The following is a 19,083-nucleotide window of genomic DNA, read 5'->3' on the forward strand; positions in this document are numbered from 1 at the left end:
TCAGAAAAAAGTGCTCTTCTGTTGGATTTGCTGGCAGATATGCTATGAAATTATTCTCCCGTGTTCGTGTCTTACAATAATCTGCAAAACAGGATAAATGCCTGTATTTCGTTTTTTGTTTTTTTTTGTTTTGTTTTGTTTGTTTTGTTGTTTGTTTTTTTCTTTTTTGTCTTTTTCCTCCTCGTTTTAAAAAGGACTTATGTAATAAACGCTGTACAATACAGGCTGCACAGGAGGGAGCGCCCGGTTCCCCAGTGTCGACTCTAAATGCTTCAGCGGGCGTCGGCGTCGGCGTCGGCGTCTGCGTCTGCGTCTGCGTCTGCGCCTCAGTTCAGTCTTTTTAGAGTTTCTCATTCATCTCGATAGAAACAAGAACAAAAAACAAAAGAAAAAAGAGAGAGAGAGAGAGAGAGAGAGAGGGAGAGAGAGAGAGAGAGCATCCACCGCCGCGACAGTAGAAGAAAGTCTTCTGTTCCTTACCTCATCCATCCCTTCATCATGACTGTGAGGGGGAGGCGGGGGAGGGGGGTGAGGTGTGTGTTACCCTGTGTGAGATAAGGGAGGGGCCGATATCAGCAGGCTGACGACTGGGGCAGCGGCAGGGCGCGCTCGTTCTTCCGCCCGCCGTTCATGTGCGCGTAGGGCTGCATCTCGTCGAAGTTGGGCCGCAGCACCACCACCGGCCCGTTGGCCGACACCTGTCCTGAGTGCTTGTCCAAGCCGTGGCCCGGGGACGCCGCCGAGGCCGAGGCCGAGGCCGAGGCCGCCGCCGAGGCCGAGGCGGCCGGCGCCGAGCCGGAGGGCGAGGCCGGCCCCAGCAGAGGGGTGGCGGGGCCCTGCATGGGGGACAACTGCTGCTGGGCGGCGGCGGCGGCGGCGGGGGCAGGGGGAGGCGGCGTGCCCCCCTGGCCGGACGCGGGAGGAGGGGCGGCGGCAGGCGCCGAGGAGGGCTGCCGGGTGGACGCCGGGTCCAGGGGAATATTCTTCATGTTCTCCATCTCCATGTCCAGCTCCTCGGTGTCCGGCGGCTTGTTCTCCTCGCTGTAGAAGAAGCTCATCTCCCTGAAGGGCGGCTCCAGCTCCTCCTTGATGCTGTTGATGATCTCCAGGAACGCCGGACGCATCTTTGGGTTGTACTGCCAGCACATCCGCATCAGCTCAAACCTGCCGGCGACGAGGAAAAGATCCAGAACGCAATAGAAATCATGGCTTTCCCGCTGCTTAGAGTTTCTGAGAATTCTAATTCAAGCCACATCTTTTCATTTTAGAAAAAAAACCCAAAACAAAACAAAAAAAACCCACAAGGAAACCCCCCAAGCCCTGTATGGGTGTGGTGTCCCGACACACCAGCAGGTGGCAGCACACACCAAAGCTAAGCCCGTCGCACGACTTCCCTCTGTCTGTGCCACCAGAGTTCCAGAACTCTCCATGGTGCAGCACCTTGAAAGCTTTGCCCCAAAACCAGCGCCTTGACACAGGGCAGAACCGCACGTCGTCCCCTGTGATCTTGTTTTGGCAAAACCCTCTTCCATCGCTGAGCACAAACAAAACATATTCCAACACCCAGTCACATTTATTTCAGGTGAAACCTCCAATGTAAGAACATTTTCAGCAGGGTCCACCGCTCCAACCGCCCAGATGGGGACGGACTGAGATGCCCCGTAAGGCTCCATGTCCGTACACCTTCGATAATGCGGCGCATATATATTGGAAAGAACCGGCAGCGGAGCTGAGGGAACGTCAAAACAACATCATAAAAGAGAGAATTATTACAGTGCGGCGAGGTGTCGCGCCGCACACCGCATCTTGAATCACACGCAAACAAGCTAAGAATACCCTCTCAGGCCTCGTGACATAAACACCTCAATCACCATAATCTCTTTTTCTCTCTTGTCCCATTCTTCCCCCTCTCCGCCCTTTCCCCGTCTGAGAGCCGCCGCTCCGCGGCCGCCCCGCGGCCGCCCCGGCACGGCCCCCGCCGCCACACTGAGGCATTGTGGGTAGAAGAGCTTTCCTTCGCGTGCGCCCCGCGGCGGCGGCAGCAGCGGGGGGGTGGGGTGGAAGGGTGGAGGGGGGCGGAGGGGGCCTTGTTTTTCAGCTGTGCAGCGAGGTTGAAGTTGACTTTCAGATGTTCAAGCCCCTCGGCGCGCTCGGCGTCGGCCCGCGAAATATTTGCGCCGCCTTCTGTTGCTGTGCGTAACACTTTGCCGATTTACAGGGAAAGAACAGGGAATTTACAGGGAAACCCTCGCATAAATCCTGCGTGCACGCCGCATGAGCGCAGGCGCGTCGGCGATGAACTGGACGGTCGCGGCAAGCGTCCCCGAAAGGGGGGTGGAGGTGCTCACGTCGCGCCGGGCGGAGTAAGGGGGATCGTCCAGGGGAATACGAGGAGGCCAAGCCCACGCGGCGAAAAGGTGAGGTCATGAGAACGGCCGGAGGGGAACGGTCCTCCGTGGCCCCAGCACACCCAGCGTCCGCCGCCACCCTGACGTCGGCGCCGAGCTACACCGTAAGCGACACCGTAAGCGACACCGCCGCGTTCCTCCGTCAGTCCTGATGTTTACAATATGGGCGCGGAGCCTTGTGCCTTTTATTTGGGTTCATCCCTGTGAGAGAGGGAGCACTTTGTCCCCATGAAACCCAAGGCACAGGAACATGGGAAACCCAATCCCTGACCCCAAGCTACCTGACCATGGGAAAGACCTTCAAGTGGGAGGGTGGGGGTGGGGGTGGGGGTGAAAGCGTTCCAAAAATGACTCATCCCGCCTCCCTGTGTCCTCTCCTACTTTCTCCCCCTCGATCCAGTGATTGTAAAGTACCGTGAAGAGTTATTTGGACTCTGTGGAAGTCTCCACAGAGTCGTTGTGGCAAGAGGTGACAAGTGGGTCTGTGCCCCACCACCCGCCATCGCCCCCACCCCAACCTCCACCGTAACACAATCCACACAGTCCTGTGACCGGGACAAAACAAGTCACGCTGCCATGGAAGCCAGAGGTTTGTGTCTGCATAACACACATCCCTCCCTCCCTCCCTCCGTCTCCTTCTCATGAAGTCAACCGTTGAGTTTAGGAAAGAGGGAGGGAGGGGTGGGAGGGGGGGGACAGAACGCTGTTATAATAACACCGTAGACACTGGAATCATTTAGTTAATTACAAAGGAATCATTTAGACTCTATATGTTCATACCAATAATTTATCCTGTGCATAGAATTGCACTTTGAATATTCGGTGGATTTACTTTTAAAATTGGCTATTTCTGTATATTGCCTATTTTTGGTATATATATTTTTGATATACTCTGATTCTGATCCCTTTTCATGGAGGTACTGCTGAATCTCCCCCTCCCTCCCTCCCTCCCTCCCTTCCTCCCTCCCTCCCTCCCTCCCTCTCCCCCGGTGGCAGGAACGAGGGGCATCTCCCACACACAGGCACCTCATCCCTTCTATGGGCCCGGGCTCGCGGCCGACGAGGCGGCTCTCACTTGAGCCGTGTCGTCAGGGAACCGCTTTTAACCCGTGACGTAAATGCCACCTGCGAGGAACCTTGGCCCTCAGGCATCACATGATGACACATCCTGAAGCAGTTACAGCCGCACGGTGAAATGGAAGCCGGGGGTTCGACGGGGGGTTAGCCGGAGGGGGGGGGGGTTCAACACATTCAGGGGACAGATTCCTGCACAGTGACTGTAATTGAGGATGCATCCTCTCAACATGTGCAGGCGATTACAGAAAATATAAACTTAATGAAACATGACAAAGGCTTTAGTCGTTAAGAGCCATTCCCCAAACCACAGCCAGCGGAGCGAGCGACTCACAGCATGTCAGGGCAGTTGTCGGGTTTGTCCAGGAGTCCTCCTTCCATGACGAAGCGCAGCACTTGCTCGTTGGACATGCCCTGGTACGGCTGCTCCGCTAAGGTGGCGATCTCCCAGAGAACCACACCGAACGACCTGCAGCGGCCGGACAGGAGATCAGCCGGGTTAAGAATGAAAACACCGGAGGAGGAAAACACCTGAAAATACATCATCACAATCACGACGATGTCTTTTCGGGCGTTTTCCGGCCTTTCAGCTCTTGCTTTTATATTTTGAAATATTATATAAAAATATAAAAAGCAAGGGCTGAAAGGCCGGTGTAAGCAGCAACGTACCAGTCATGTTATTATCCAGAATTCATTCTTGTCACATATCATCTGCAACTATTTGAGTGAACGCGATCATTTTGTAAAATCGTCTACAATACGTTTTCCTCCAAATCTAAGGGGAATTTTAAGCCAATGTCAGAAATGTTAAATGCATTGAAGGTGAATAAGGTGCATTTAGGTGTATAAAAATAAATGATGCCCAATGCCAATCAATGGCTCTTCTGCAACAGGTAAGACTTGTATTATTACACTATTATGAGTTTGATGAAAATCGGTGGATTAAATGAATGAAATGCCTTTGCTAATTTTCTATATTGCAATGTCAATAGAAGTCTGTTTAAACAAAGATGGGTGTGTTATTACACTATTATAGGCTTATACTGTGATGGGGGCGTTAAATTAAATTAGCCTACATCTTGTATAACTTTACTTTAGAACACATAGTACGAGCGCGGTATCGAAAGCAGTGCTTGTCTTGACTTGTTAGCTCTTGTCTTGTTTTCTCTACTGGCAACAGATCTGAGAACCTGACTCCCGGCACCCCCTAAAAAACATACAAAAAAAACAAAACTTTTTACGACACCAACTCGTACATAATTGGCCAGAACTGTCTTGTGTTAAAAGACAAAGCCACATTCAGACATCTTTTCTTGATCAACAAAATGAAAAGTCACCTACTGGTAGGTTCTGTGGCAGCCCAGAAGGGGTTCCTGTTATACTGGACTTGATCTTTGCAACATCAAAGAGGAAGATATAGAGCAGCAGTGTGGAGGTGGGTCTGCTCTGGCACTACAACCTCTCATTTGGGAACATCTGGAGCAGTTTACGCCCGCTCGTAGGGACCGACCCGTGGGACAATTTCAGCACGGAAACAAAAACTTGCAAAGAGCATAGTAAACAGCTACGCTCCAGCCATTTTCTAGGCCTCACAAAAAGGTGCGGAACATCTAGGATTCGCCATCGAACAGAACTAGAGAATCCTGAAATCCCTGGAGACCTAAAAGACTAAAAGTCGTGTTTTTGAGAAGACTGTTCGTGGAAAAAATATATATTTAAAGTGGTAATCCGTGAGATTATTTTGTTTTTAAAAGAAAATCCCATATTTGATACTTTATATAGCCGTCACTTCATAAGAAACAGCCATTCAATGTTTTGTGTTATGTATGTACTCCTCTATATGCTGTTTCCCCATTGTTGGTGGCAGGGTCCACCACCCCGCCGGCATAGCTAGTTGTGGTCAGTAAACCGTCGATATGGATGAAGATTCACAAGAAGGAGGGCGCCCCGGAGTAAAAAAAATATCTGCGATAAATCTCATCTGTAATACACCTAACACAGACAATCTTATGGATTGGCACTTTAATGTAATGAAATATAATGCGATAAAATGTATTAAGTGATTTGTCATTTGATTGTATTAACACACAACCACCTGCAAAGGCAACACTGTTCACACAGTCATGAATTGTGTATAAGAAGGTGCATTCATACCAGACATCAGACATGGTAGTGAAAACACCGTCTTTAAGCGACTCTGGAGACATCCAGCGGACTGGCAGCAGGCCTTTCCCTCCTTTACGATAGTAATCCGTCTCATAAATATCTCTGGTCATGCCAAAATCTGGAGGAGGAGAAGAGAAGAGAAGAGAAGCTGGAGCATCCACTCAACATTCTGTCCATGCACAGGGGGAGGAGGGTGCTGAATACTGACCCGTTCCCTCACCTCTACCTCATATCTGTCCATCTACATTAGGAGGCTGTTCTCCGCCTCGGGCTCTCCCTAAAACCCAAATAGTTATTTTGGAAGCCGGCGCAGCAGGTTCGGCGCTGAGGCACAGACTGAAGGCATTGTATCGGCACGACTCTCTTTACCTCCGATCTTGACAGTGAAGTCCTCCGCCACCATGCAGTTCCTGGCGGCCAGATCCCTGTGGACGAACTTGTTGGCGTTGAGGTACGCCATGCCATCAGCAATCTCCCCCGCCATCTGGATCATCTTTTTCAGCGGGGGCAGGACCTGGCTGGTGGAGTTCTGTGACAGAACAAGAGACACAAGCCCCTATTCAGTTCTCCCAACACCAAACAAGACCTCGATGATCTGTCCAATGCCACGTCTAGAACTGGAGCAGGGCCTCGGTTCAGACCATAAAAAAGAACAACGCGCTGTACGGTCTGATGTTGTTAGAGCTTGTGTGTGTGTGTGAGAGAGAGAGAGGAAATGATTCTCTAATTGGCTTACTTTTGTGATTGTTGGTGACTTAAGTCGCTTTGCCTCGGAGTTTATGGGTTACTATGACCACTTGACCTAACTTAACATATCCTTACTTATCCTAACTTAATTTATCCTAACTTATCCATATCCTAACTCACTGTATCCTTACTTATCCTTACTTAACATATCCTTACTTAGCCTAACTTTACCTATCCTTACTTATCCTAACTTAACCTATCCTTACTTATCCTAACTTAACATATCCTTACTTATCCTAACTTAACATATAATGCAAACATATCCTTACTTAACATATCCTTACTTATCATAACTTAACGTACCCTTACTTATCCTCACTTAGCATATCCTAACTTAACCTTATCCTCACTTATCCTAACTTAACATACTTAACAACACATTCACCCATTCACACATACATTCATACGTCGATGGCAGCGACAACCATGCAAGGTGCACACCAGCTCATCGAGAGCACTTTAGGGTTCAGTGTCTTGCTCAAGGACACTTCGACGTGCTGCCAGGAGGAACAGGGGATCCAGTTCCGGTGAGAGCTACCACTTCTGGTTCCGGTAACGTCTTTTGTGTTTGTGCTACTTCTTTGAATTGCTTCCCAAACTACCAGATTTTCGATTATGGATCTCGGATTATTTACACTGTGATATCCCTACTCTTTCCTGGCTTTGACCCTCGCCTGAACTGTGTTTTCGGATTTTGGAACGTGGACTCTGGCTTGGCTAGCAGTTGGCTAGCGTTTGGCTAACGCTAGCTAGCCTGTTAGCCTAGCATATTGCTAACTATGCCGGCATCGATGCCTACCTCCACGGATTGTGGGAACTGTTTGAGCCTGGTCGACAGACTCAGGGCTCGCGAGAAGTAGTCTTCAAAGACATCCACAGCCAGCGTGTGGACGTGAAAAAGAAGGATCAACTGTTTGTGCGTCTGACCTCCATCGCTAGCGCTCAGGCTAAGCACATCTCCTGCTCCATGTCCTCCGCTGTGATCGGACCGGACTTAGACTCCACTCTCCCATGGCCCGGATCCATTCTCACTGCGGGTGAGTCGGATCCATCTGACGCTCCGCGGGCTGTGACAGAGGAGCCATGGCCCAAGTCCCGGACCTGTTCCACCCCAGAGCCTTGGACCCTGGCAGCGAGCCGTGGCCAGCGTTGCGTGCGCTCCTTGCGCCGCTCTATGCCGGAGACTCTCCAGCTGGAAAACAGATTCCAAGCCCTGGAGCCCACAGTTGATGCCAGAGATATGCGGGAATTCCCTCCTTTGGGGGGGCTCACAGTCCACCGTGGCATCGAGGGCACCAAGACGGTCTCTCCTGCCGCCGGCCTCGTTCCCACTGCCGCCAGACTATCCATCGCCTGCCCGGGCCTCCGCTCCCGAGTCAGTTGGTGGGTGCTCTGCCGCGGCGGGCCCCGCAGTTTTCAACACCGCAGAGTGCCGCCTCTGCTCCCGCAGCGCAACCTCCGCTCGTCGGGGCCGCCCCGCGGCCACTGACTTGGACCGCCTGCCTGTGCCGCCTCCGGGAGGAGGTCAAAACCCGTCTGCCTCCACTGTTCTTATCCACGCCGGAACCAACGATCTCAGGAACAAACAATCGGAGACACTTAAAGCAGACTTTACAAAGCTTATTTACAGTCTTCTACAGTCGGACCACCGGTTCATTGTCTCCGGCCCGCTGCCATGTCCCAGCTTTGGAGACGTAAAATTCACGCGTGTCCTTTAGCTACACACATCACCTTCTTGAACTGTCCAAACGTCTTCAGACATGATGGATTTCATCCAAACTTTCACGGATCACGCCTCCTCGCCTTAAACATGGCCCTTACGCTGAAATCTTCTGTTCGCTGCTGATGTTTGGTGAGTCCAATCCACTCTGACATTAATGACTGTCACTCTGCTCTACAAATTCCTGTACTTATAAACCATAGACCGAAATTACGTAACTTCCCAGTAACATACAGGAATCGAAACAATTTACTACCGGTTCGGACTCAAACTCTCTGTACCCCGCAAAGCCATGCACCCAGAACAATAAAAATGTCTCTATTAAATGTAAGGTCCCTAACTAACCAGTCATTTTTAGTTAATGAGCTTATAAGTTCTCATAACTTGGATTTCGCTCTATTAACTGAGACCTGGCTGGATAGAAATGGCTCAGTCGCACTCATTGAGACAGCACCTCCAGAGAGGCGGTGGAATAGCTGCTGTCTTCTCTGATATCTATACCTGCAAGGAAATCCTCCTCAGAGAATTCACGTCTTTTGAACACCTTGCTATAAACTGCAGTGCCCTGATCATTATCATCATCTTAATCATCGCTGTCTATCGGCCACCAAAATCTATACGTGGCTTTCTTGATGAATTATCTGAGCTACTGTCCAAGGTCTCCACTGATTATGACTGTGTAATTATCTCAGGTGATTTTAATATTCATGTTGACAATCAAACAGAAACAGATGCTCAACACTTCATTAGCCTATTAGAGGCATTTGACCTCACTCAGCACATTTCTGGACCCACCTACAATAAGGGGCATACTCTGGACTTAGTCATATCAAAAGGACTAAATATCACTGTACTCTATGTCATGGGTGTTGCTATTTCAGATCAGTGCTGCATTTTCTTTGACTAACTTTCTTTGAATAACTTAACGTACCCTTACTTATCCTAACTTAACATATCCTAACTTATCCTAACTCAACGTATCCTAACTTAACATATCCTTACTTATCCTAACTTAACATATCCTAACTTAACATATCCTTACTTATCCTAACGTAACATATACTTACTTATCATAACTTAACATATCCTTACTTATCCTAACTCAACGTATCCTAACTTAACATATCCTAACTTAACATATCCTTACTTATCCTAACTCAACATATCCTAACTTAACATATCCTTACTTATCCTAACTTAACATATCCTTACTTATCCTAACTTAACATATCCTAACTTAACATATCCTTACTTATCCTAACTTAACATATCCTAACTTAACATATCCTTACTTATCCTAACTCAACGTATCCCAACTTTACATATCCTTACTTATCCTAACTTAACATATCCTTACTTATCCTAACTTAACATATCCTAACTTAACATATCCTTACTTATCCTAACTCAACGTATCCTAACTTAACATATCCTAACTTAACATATCCTTACTTATCCTAACTCAACATATCCTAACTTAACATATCCTTACTTATCCTAACTTAACATATCCTAAATTAACATATCCTTACTTATCCTAACTTAACATATCCTAACTTAACATATCCTTACTTATCCTAACTCAACGTATCCTAACTTTACATATCCTTACTTATCCTAACTTAACATATCCTAACTTAACATATCCTTACTTATCCTAACTCAACGTATCCTAACTTTACATATCCTTACTTATCCTAACTTAACATATACTTACTTATCATAACTTAACATATCATAACTTAACATATCCTAACATATCACAACTTAACATATACTTACTTATCATAACTTAACATATCATAACTTAACATATCCTAACATATCACAACTTAACATATCCTTACTTATCATAACTTAACATATCGTAACTTAACATATCATAACTTAACATATCCTTACTTATCCTAACTTAACATATCCTTACTTAACGTATCCTAACTTATCCTAACTTAACATATCCTAACTTAACATATCATAACTTAACATATCCTTACTTAACATATCCTTACTTATCCTAACTTAACATATCCCAACTCCCTTTATCCCGTGCATGGAATAATTCTTTGTATATTTGGCAATATTTGTATATTTGGCTATTTATGTTTATTATTACTTTTGTTTGGGTTGTTTTTGTTTGTTTTCAGACTGTTAAGCTTTTTTTATGATAATGACCTGAGCAGCAACACATAAATCTTCAATCTTCAATTAAACATTCCTTGTATATGAAAATGTACTTAGCCAAATAAACACATTCTGAATGAAACACAGCATGATTGTATATGATGCACATTAAGAGGACGTGGAGCGGGGTGGAAAACATCCTCTTACCTCTTTTCTCAGCGAGCGCAGGTGGCTCTTGAGATCTCCGCGGGTCATCAGCTCCATGATGACCAAGGTGGGCTGACCCTGAGAGACCACGCCCAGAAGCCGCACCTAGACCAATCACAATGCATCATCACATTTTAGAACTTATTCATTTACTTACGTAACAAACTGGATTTGGAGATTTTTTTTTGAAGGACGTAAAAACAATTTTCCTCTTTACCTATAAATGCCTTAAACCGTGGGGGAAATGTAAACACATCCGCTTTAGCTTAATTAAAGGGGCTGGGATCAAGCTAAAGAGGGAACGTATACAGTACGATCTTTGTGAAACTCAACCCCGCCTTGGGCTCCATTTGCTCCACAGCGTTTATGATGTGATGATTATTTCACGTGATAAACCTAAAAATAATTATCTATGAAACATTTCATCTTATCATAGAGGGGAAAGTGATTATTAGAAAAGACAATAAGGAAAGTGGGTGAATGGATGGATGGATAGATAAATACTTTATTTATTCCGAGAGGGAAATTGCAGGAAACTGAATTATTAGACTCTCCAAAAAGGGTCTTCACATTGTTTTTATTTCTTTATAAACCATGTTAAGCTCAATAATTTGGCCACTTGTGTTACGTCCCAGACTAGTCTTCTTGTTTTTGTCTTCTTGTTCTTCTTACCACGTGATGACAGTTGAACTCCTTCATGACGGACGCCTCGTTCAGGAACTCGATGCGCTCCCTCATGCTCGCCGACTCGTTGACCGTCTTGATGGCGACCCGGGTCTCCGGCTCGCCCTTGACCACCCCCTTGGCGATGCCTTCGTAGACCATGCCGAATGAGCCCTGGCCCAGCTCCCTGCTCATGGTGATCTTCTCCCTGGCCACCTCCCACTCGTCCGGGACGTACACTGCAAACACGCGGCGCATAAGCACGTTGCTCACATCACACAGTACAACAGCACGTCTCACGGTATAATCCTGTTAAGAGACATTGTCGAGTTCCGCAGCTAAGGCAAGACAAGAGGTCTTTGTGGTGTAGGGTGGTGATATGGTTTCCTACTTTCAGCAGCACTGAAGTACTCGGGGTTGACGGACGCATACAGGACTCCATTCCCCAATCGGTCATTGTTCCTAAGACAAAGAAATAGAGAGATCAGTTATCCAAGAAGTGATAAAAGGATTTAGAAAATGACATATTCCATAGGAAGGAAATTCTATTGGTCAGTGATACTCAAGCCTTTTCCGTATCTAGAACCCTCAAATTTGACACGCATTAGGCCACAGGACGTCTGTTCCTGGAACCGCAATCTGAGAAGACTTTGTTCGAGATGATTTAGTCAAAACCTCAACACTTTTCTAAACCAAGAAACGGGGAACCCAACAGTCATTATTGTACATTCTCTGATGGTGTTAACGTCTTATTCTACTGGGGACCCCCTGGACCCTCTTATAGGACCCCTGGGGGTCCCTGGATGCCGTGTTGAGAACCCACTGCTACAGGTGATGCTATAGGTAAACTAGTTGATGAGTTTAGTTGGTATTACACCAACAATTGCCCCCAATGCAATAAAGGAAAGCCAGTTTGGTGTTTGCAGACCTACCCACCTCTTTTTGTTGACGAAGAAGAGAGCCGCGAGGAGACTGGTGATGATGAGTATCACGATTATTGGGATGATGATGGCCAGGTAGAACGTGACATCGTACTCGCCTGTTGGACGGACAGAATATGGAGATGGCGATACAGTACATCTATATCCACACGTTTATCAGAAGCGATGACAAAAGGGAAATGGGCGATGGGTGTGGTTTCCCTACGTTTGGGCGGGGCCACGTAGAACGACACCGTCTCGGTCCAGGAGCCGTTCCCCGCCAGGGAGGTGGCTCGCACCCGGGCGGAGTAGTTCCCGGGACCCAGGTTGGTCAGACGGACTCCTCTGTGCTCGCGGAACTGCTGGCGCGACACACACTCATGTTTCTCCGGCTAAGGGGAAACAAACACGCTCAGGTTAATGTTGGAGGAGCAGCGGGGCTCAAGGTCAAGTATCAAATGTCCCGACTCCCCTGCATTCCACAATAAGAGGAGGTTGGTTATCACCCGGAAACCCAATACTGGCGATGCGGGTGATGCCGTAGTGGACATATGGCAACAGGGAGAGGAAGACCCACACACACACACACACACACACACACACACACACACACACACACACACACACACACACACACACACACACACACACACACACACACACACACACACACACACACACACACACACACACCAAGAAGTATCTCCTCCTGAGAGGAAGTAGGCACTCGAAAAATTTGAAATAAATAATATTAATAATAAAGAAATAAAAAAAAGATCATACAAGTTCTATTAAACTAACTGTAAACATTAGAGCCGTCACAACTGTTATATTATGGCCTGATTGCAATTAGCAGATTGCGATGATATCGTAAAATTGTTAATATTCTCCAATCACAAACCTCATGGGAATGTTGAGGTAATACAAGAAAAGTTGCAACAAACAGAACATGTTCAACAGTTTGGATTTTGAAAGTTTGACATTTTTTATCTAATAATTTTTTAAGTTTTTTCTTCCTCAGGTTGATGTATATTATTAACTGTTATAGGAATAGTGGCATAAAGTAAACATAAAATACAATTAAATGGCAATTAAGATCTCATGACCAGTATCACAATACGACAAGGGCGATATCCTCGGTCCTGAACTTGAAGTGGGGACTCCTCACCTCGGTGCCCAAGCGGAACTTGATCTCGTACATGAGGATGAGGCCGTTGGGCTTGACGGGCTCGGGCCAGTGAAGCACCACGCAGCCCTCCAGCTTGTCATCCTGCTCGAAGATCACCTTCCCTGGGATGTCATCTGCCTTGTCTGTGGAACACACACACACACACACACACACGCACACGCACGCACACACACACACAATGTTGATGTAAAATCAAATGAATCTTAGCTTAGCAGACAATGACATCAGTATTTCCTGACCCTTTTTCTGCGTTTTTTACAACAACATAATCCCACGGCACCACAGCACAACCCTGTTCACGACTCAACACGTCATGCAGAACGTGTAGAACTGTGCTTATTATTATTATGGTCTACTAATAGTCAGTGATGCAAGACTCAGGAAATATTCGGTCGTAGCGAACACGTTTTCAACTGGCTCAGGAGTCGGGACGCGCCCGTCAAAGTGGGTGGGTGGGTGGGTGGGTGGATTATTACTGAGAGGACTAAATTAAAGTCCAAGGGAAAAGAAGGCCGAGGCATTTGGTCTAATTATTAACTTTGCATTCCACCAAAATAAATCATTTTGTCAGAATTAAATGACTCTTGAGAGAATTCCATTCGCAACTCAAAGCCGAAACCGACTCTTCTGACTCAGCAAGTCCTCCCTCTCTCAACGTGCGTTGCACCAAATCAATCAAGAGAACAAAGAGTCAGAAAATGCCACGCGTGACTCATCAAGAACAGAATCTCTAAAAGAGTTGAACGTTACATCCCTGCAGATATTTCTCACTTTCAGTGTGAAACTCGAGCTTGTTCTGATGAACACAGCGCTGGGACTCCAGCTGGACCTGACGAGTTAGTGGAGCCTTGCAATTTTGACGTTGCAACACTCATTTCCGTCATTCATTTTATTTATATGGGGAAACACCGACACGGTAGCTCCACGAAGCGATGACCTCACAGCCTCACCCGCGGGTTTGGTCCTGGAGTAGACGAAGGCGGCCGCGCTGCAGCTGCGCACTTCCTGGTTGCAGGCGTGGATGTCGATGCGGTAGACGGTGAAGGGCTGCAGCTCGGGGATCTCCATGTACTCCGCGGTGCTGCGGCCCTCGGAGAAGACGAAGTCCCGGACAGGGGGGACCCCGTCCGTGCCGTTGGCATCTGGGCCGGGCGCGGGGGTGGCGGCCACGGAGGCTGTGCCGTTGCCACCCCTGCCGTTGGCGTCGGGCCCCAGCGTTCCGTTAGCCGCGCCGAAAATGTCCCTGCGGCGACGATCCGGAGGCCTGCAGGAGACGAGGGCGAGAAATTCATGGCTCCAGCTTTTTATTTTTTTTTTGGGGGGGGGGGTCGGGTCGGAAAATTCAAACAATATGGGAGAAACGTAAACATACTCAGCCCCACAAGTGTAGTGATTGAAATATTTTGCGAGGAAAGAGAAAGTGGTAAAATGTGGACCAGTGGGGGAGGGTGATGACACGCTTTGCATGTCTTTAACACACCATCAGGAGAGAGAGTGAGCCACCGTGATAAGGACTGATAACGTTTAGCGAAGGGATAAAAGTCGAATAAAGACCCGAGCGCACGTCGACCGGGGACGAGTGAGTTCATTTGCAATGGAAAAATCCAGACAGAGACGGTTTCTGTGGGACGGAGCAGTAGCCGTCGCACACCCCTGTCGGCATTCCATTCCAACCATGTTAACTGGGCCGGCACCACCCCAAGGCAACCTTTCCAAAACTACCAGTTACTATTGGCGATGCAGCAAACAAGGGCTTTGCTGTCACGAAAGCTGATGACCAGGGAAAAAAATGGAAAACAATACAAAGAACGGCTTTTTGTGACTGGTGAGAGGGCCGATTAACCGCCAGACAAACACTTGCAATCAAGAGTTTTATCGACTTTTTTGCTGGTTTTATGCCTCCATGATAGTGTAGTAAAGTAGGACTAATAAAACACATCAACCTGAGGAAGGAGAGTGTTTTATTGACGCTGAAGATTGGAAAATCGATAAAAGAAAATCTGGGTAGTTCATTTGCCTCCGCCCAATCGATGGAAACACATAATTCATATTGTATTTATTGTGGCATTTCATTTAAGTTCTATATTGGCTATAAAACTCCACTGACATTTGGATGGAAACATAACACTGTAGAATCTAAACCATTTTATGGCCAATTGTGACAGGTCTGCTGACACCCCCCCCCAGCGCCCCGGAGTGGAAAAAGGGCTGGAGGGCGGTGCTGGGCGGTGCCGGGCGACTCGGCGGTGTCGTGGAGAACCTCCAGGGGTCTGATTTCTCCACGTGACATCGCCGCCCTCGTGCTGCCAGCGACGGGGCCCCATCGGAGGGCCCGGGTTCAGAATGAACGCCCTCCCCCGTCCAAACCGCAGGCGACCAAAGCGTGAGCTCACAACCCCCGCGGGGGCCGGGGTTAGCGTCCCGCGATGTCCCCTCCTAAAAAAAGGAGCGGCTGATTTTCCTCACACCTTTACGTGGTGGAATGCGGCGAGAAGGGCCGCGACGCAGCCGGGGCCTCGACCGCCCTCAGCACGATACCAGACGTGACGGAGAGGAGGGAGTGGAAGGCAGGGAGGGGGGGGGGATCTGGGGGGCGATGACTTCACGGTAACACCAAACACCCAACCCCCCGAAATGTCCTCACAAGCATTTTGACTCAGAGCCATCGAGTAAAAGGAACTGTCCTCATGTCACCCCCTCCCTTACGTATTACATTTAGGAAGGGGCAGCAGGAAGGGGCAGTAGGAAGGGGCAGCAGGAAGGGGCAGCAGGAAGGAGCATTAGGAAGGGGCATTAGGAAGGGGCAGGTGATGGGGTTGACGTGCTTCAATCAGCCGATACGGGTAATGGAATGTGCCAGGAGGTTTTCGAGGCGCGCTGTAAGAAAAGACTGACAGCACCCCCGGCTTCCCACACATACACACACGGTCGACGTAGCCCTCTCTCCCTCTCTCTCCCTCTCTCTCCCTCCCTCTCTCTCTCTCTCTCTCTCTGCTGACTGGTCCCGCTCAACAGGGATCTTCCCTCGCTTCCCTCATTCATTTAAATTCCAGATGGCTTCACTGTACATTTCCTGGCAGCTGTCTCCCCCCCGCAAGAAAGAAAAAAAAAAAAAGAAAAGAAAGAAAGAAAAAAGATGCGGACAAAGGGAGCGTGTAAAAAGAGGAGGAGAGCGCAGTGCCAAGTGGGGACAGAATGGAAAACATTTCCTCCTCATTCTGGTTCTGTTTTCACCCCCCCCCCCTTCCCCGGCTCTCTAAACCCTGAACTTAAAAAAAAAAACCTAAAAAAATAAAAAAGAAACTCCCCAGCGCCGAGGTCTTTTTCCCTCCGGAGTGGAGTGTGTGATAATACTGGCTCTGTTGCTATGCACACACAGAGACACACACACACACACACACACACACACACACACACACACACACAGAGAGACACAGGCTGGGGAAGCTGCCGCCCGCCTGCTTCCTCCACAGCTACACTATCACAAATCAACACGGCTGAAGAAGGAGGGAGGGGGGGAGGGCCAGATACGAGTACAAATCAAATGGAAAGCCTGGATGAAGCAGCTTCTCCTTTTTTTTTTTTTTTTTTTTTGATACATTGATCCGGCTTCAAGAGAACGCTGCGCAGCCGATGAGAAGGGCACACCGTCACCCCGCGTGAATGAATGAGCTCCGCCGGGCCCCCGGGGTGTCGTTTAGAGATATGGATTCAGCCGCCAGCAGCTGAGTCTTCCCAGTGGAAACCAAGGCGTATGTCAACACCGGGGAAATCGGACTTAAGATGAGGAAGGTTAAACGGGGTGCGGTGTCGCAAGACCGCGACCAAACGCACACACGCACCCACACACACACACACACACACACACACACACACACACACACACACACTGACTGAATGCATGTGTGATTGTGCAGTTTATACATGGGAAAAACAACGAGTGCGGTGGAGGAGAGGGAGGGTTCGCTCGTCTTTGAAATTGTAAAACATCCATAGCCACGAGCAAGGTAAAATCATAACACAACACAGATGTCAGTCCCCGTTGTGAGGAACAAAGGCCTAAGCAGCTCAGAGTGTTGCAGCCAAACCGGGCCCTTCAGACTCCTTAATCACATCTCTCTCCTGGGTTTGTTTGCGCTGCCTAAATTGCTGCCTGCTAGGGCCCTGACATCCCCCCGTGCCACTGTTGCCGTGGAGACCGAAAGCCGCAAGAGCGTAAGAAGGCTTTGGCAGCCGCTCAGCGTGTCTCCTCGTCAGCGCCGCCCCCGACAAAGGACCGAGCCCAGCGGGGCCGTCCCTGCCCGGCCCCCAGCCCCTCTGTCCACACCCCCTGCTCTGGTCCCCTCAGCCCCGCAGAGGGGCCGTCGCACGGCGACCGCCGCCTCACTCCTCGCTTTGACCCGGCCAGCAGCAGGGCTGTGAACAGCGAAGGCCACTTCCAGGGCGGATTAAGAACAGAACAACGCGGCGGCTCACTGCACCTGGGCAGGAAGATGGCGTTGTGAAGGAAGTTCTCAAAGACTTTCAGGAAGACCCGGTCATCCTTCTCGCGGTCCTTCTCCTCGGGCGTCTTGGGACAGACGCAGCACGGGCCCTTCTCGGCCCCGGCCAGGTCCGACTTGGTGGGCTTGGTGTGCTCCTCCAGGTCCGAGAAGCGCGTGGCCGAGATGCGGATGGGGATCTTCAGCTCTGTTTTGGAAGAAGAAGCCACCGGTCATGAGAAAAAACCCACAGTGTGTGGGTGTGTAGAATTACATAATAGACACTGTAAAATTGATTAAGAACATAGTAATAACTCATTTCTACTCATTCATTGTTATCCACACTTTTATTATTATGGATATATTTTCATGTATCCCATACAGTATATCATACTCCATTCATATCACATATCACCATCTACATTTATATTTTATACATATTAACATACTGCCCCAGACATTGCCATTTAACTTAGTAAATCTACACTATTCACCATTCATACTGTGTATAGAATCTATTTTTGTATATTTGGTATATTTCAGTATATTTTATATTTTCATTGTTTATTTGGCCGTTCTCTTTGTATGTTTGGCTATTTCTGTCATTGGCTATATTTGTTATATTTTTTCGGACAATTAAGCTTTTTCCGGGGAATAATCTGTATAACAACGACAAACTCCGGTTCTATGAAAATGCACGTGGCCGAATAAACTGATTCAGATTCTGGTTGTGACGCATCGCTGTCAAAAGGCTTCCTTTCCCTCTAGGAGCATCGTGTTTTCAAATAAAAAGATAGGAAGATGACGGTGCACTGGATTTAAAAGGAGGCATGGGCATGCAGACCTTTGGAGCAGTAGTTGTGCTGGTACAGCTCCCGGTCCTCCGCCTGCTGCTGCCAGCGGACCAGGTAGAAGGTCAGGTTGCCGTTGGGAGAGAGAGGAGGCGACCACTTCACCACCAGCTTGGTGGAGGAGTTGGCGTAGGCGCGGGCGTCCTTCGGCATCGACGGCTCTGCGGTGCGGGAAAGGGAAAACAACGTCAGCCTTGCACACTGAAGCACAAAGACGAAGTTCAAAATCCACCGTTCCAGTTGGCCTGTTGTCACCGGGAACCGGTGGTGGAGCGTTCTCAAGTACAAATACTTAGTTATGTGCATTTTCAAGTATCTGTACTTACTTCAGTGTATTCAGTTTGGGAGACTTTTGACTTTTACTCTACTACATTTCAAAGCAAATATCTATACCCTTCACTCTACTATATTTCTAACATGTTACTTAAGTAAAAATAAATTAAATGAAACTGTATTTATATTTCTATATATCAAAGTCAGGCAGTGGATCTATCAAAGTGGCGATTCAGCACTGCTGCTGTTTTTCCATCAGG

The 19,083-nt window shown here is 48.2% G+C and overlaps 1 protein-coding gene across 1 annotated transcript in view; it reads right to left on the minus strand.

The window, feature by feature from the left end:
* Nucleotides 1–572: 572 nt before the first annotated feature.
* Nucleotides 573–19,083, minus strand: part of igf1ra (insulin-like growth factor 1a receptor) — a gene marked incomplete at both ends in the record, with an annotated part of 80,910 nt that continues 62,399 nt past the window's right edge. The window contains 13 exons of the mRNA XM_080002935.1: nt 573–1,164; nt 3,817–3,951; nt 5,637–5,766; nt 6,018–6,177; nt 10,447–10,551; nt 11,119–11,348; nt 11,501–11,571; nt 12,046–12,148; nt 12,256–12,421; nt 13,198–13,340; nt 14,169–14,482; nt 17,700–17,907; nt 18,544–18,711. Of these exons, the coding sequence (XP_079859061.1) occupies nt 573–1,164; nt 3,817–3,951; nt 5,637–5,766; nt 6,018–6,177; nt 10,447–10,551; nt 11,119–11,348; nt 11,501–11,571; nt 12,046–12,148; nt 12,256–12,421; nt 13,198–13,340; nt 14,169–14,482; nt 17,700–17,907; nt 18,544–18,711 (2,525 nt within the window). The remainder of the gene's footprint in view (nt 1,165–3,816; nt 3,952–5,636; nt 5,767–6,017; nt 6,178–10,446; nt 10,552–11,118; nt 11,349–11,500; nt 11,572–12,045; nt 12,149–12,255; nt 12,422–13,197; nt 13,341–14,168; nt 14,483–17,699; nt 17,908–18,543; nt 18,712–19,083) is intronic.

Source organism: Zeus faber (genome assembly GCF_960531495.2).
Source record: "Zeus faber genome assembly, chromosome: 6".
NCBI lineage: Eukaryota > Metazoa > Chordata > Actinopteri > Zeiformes > Zeidae > Zeus > Zeus faber.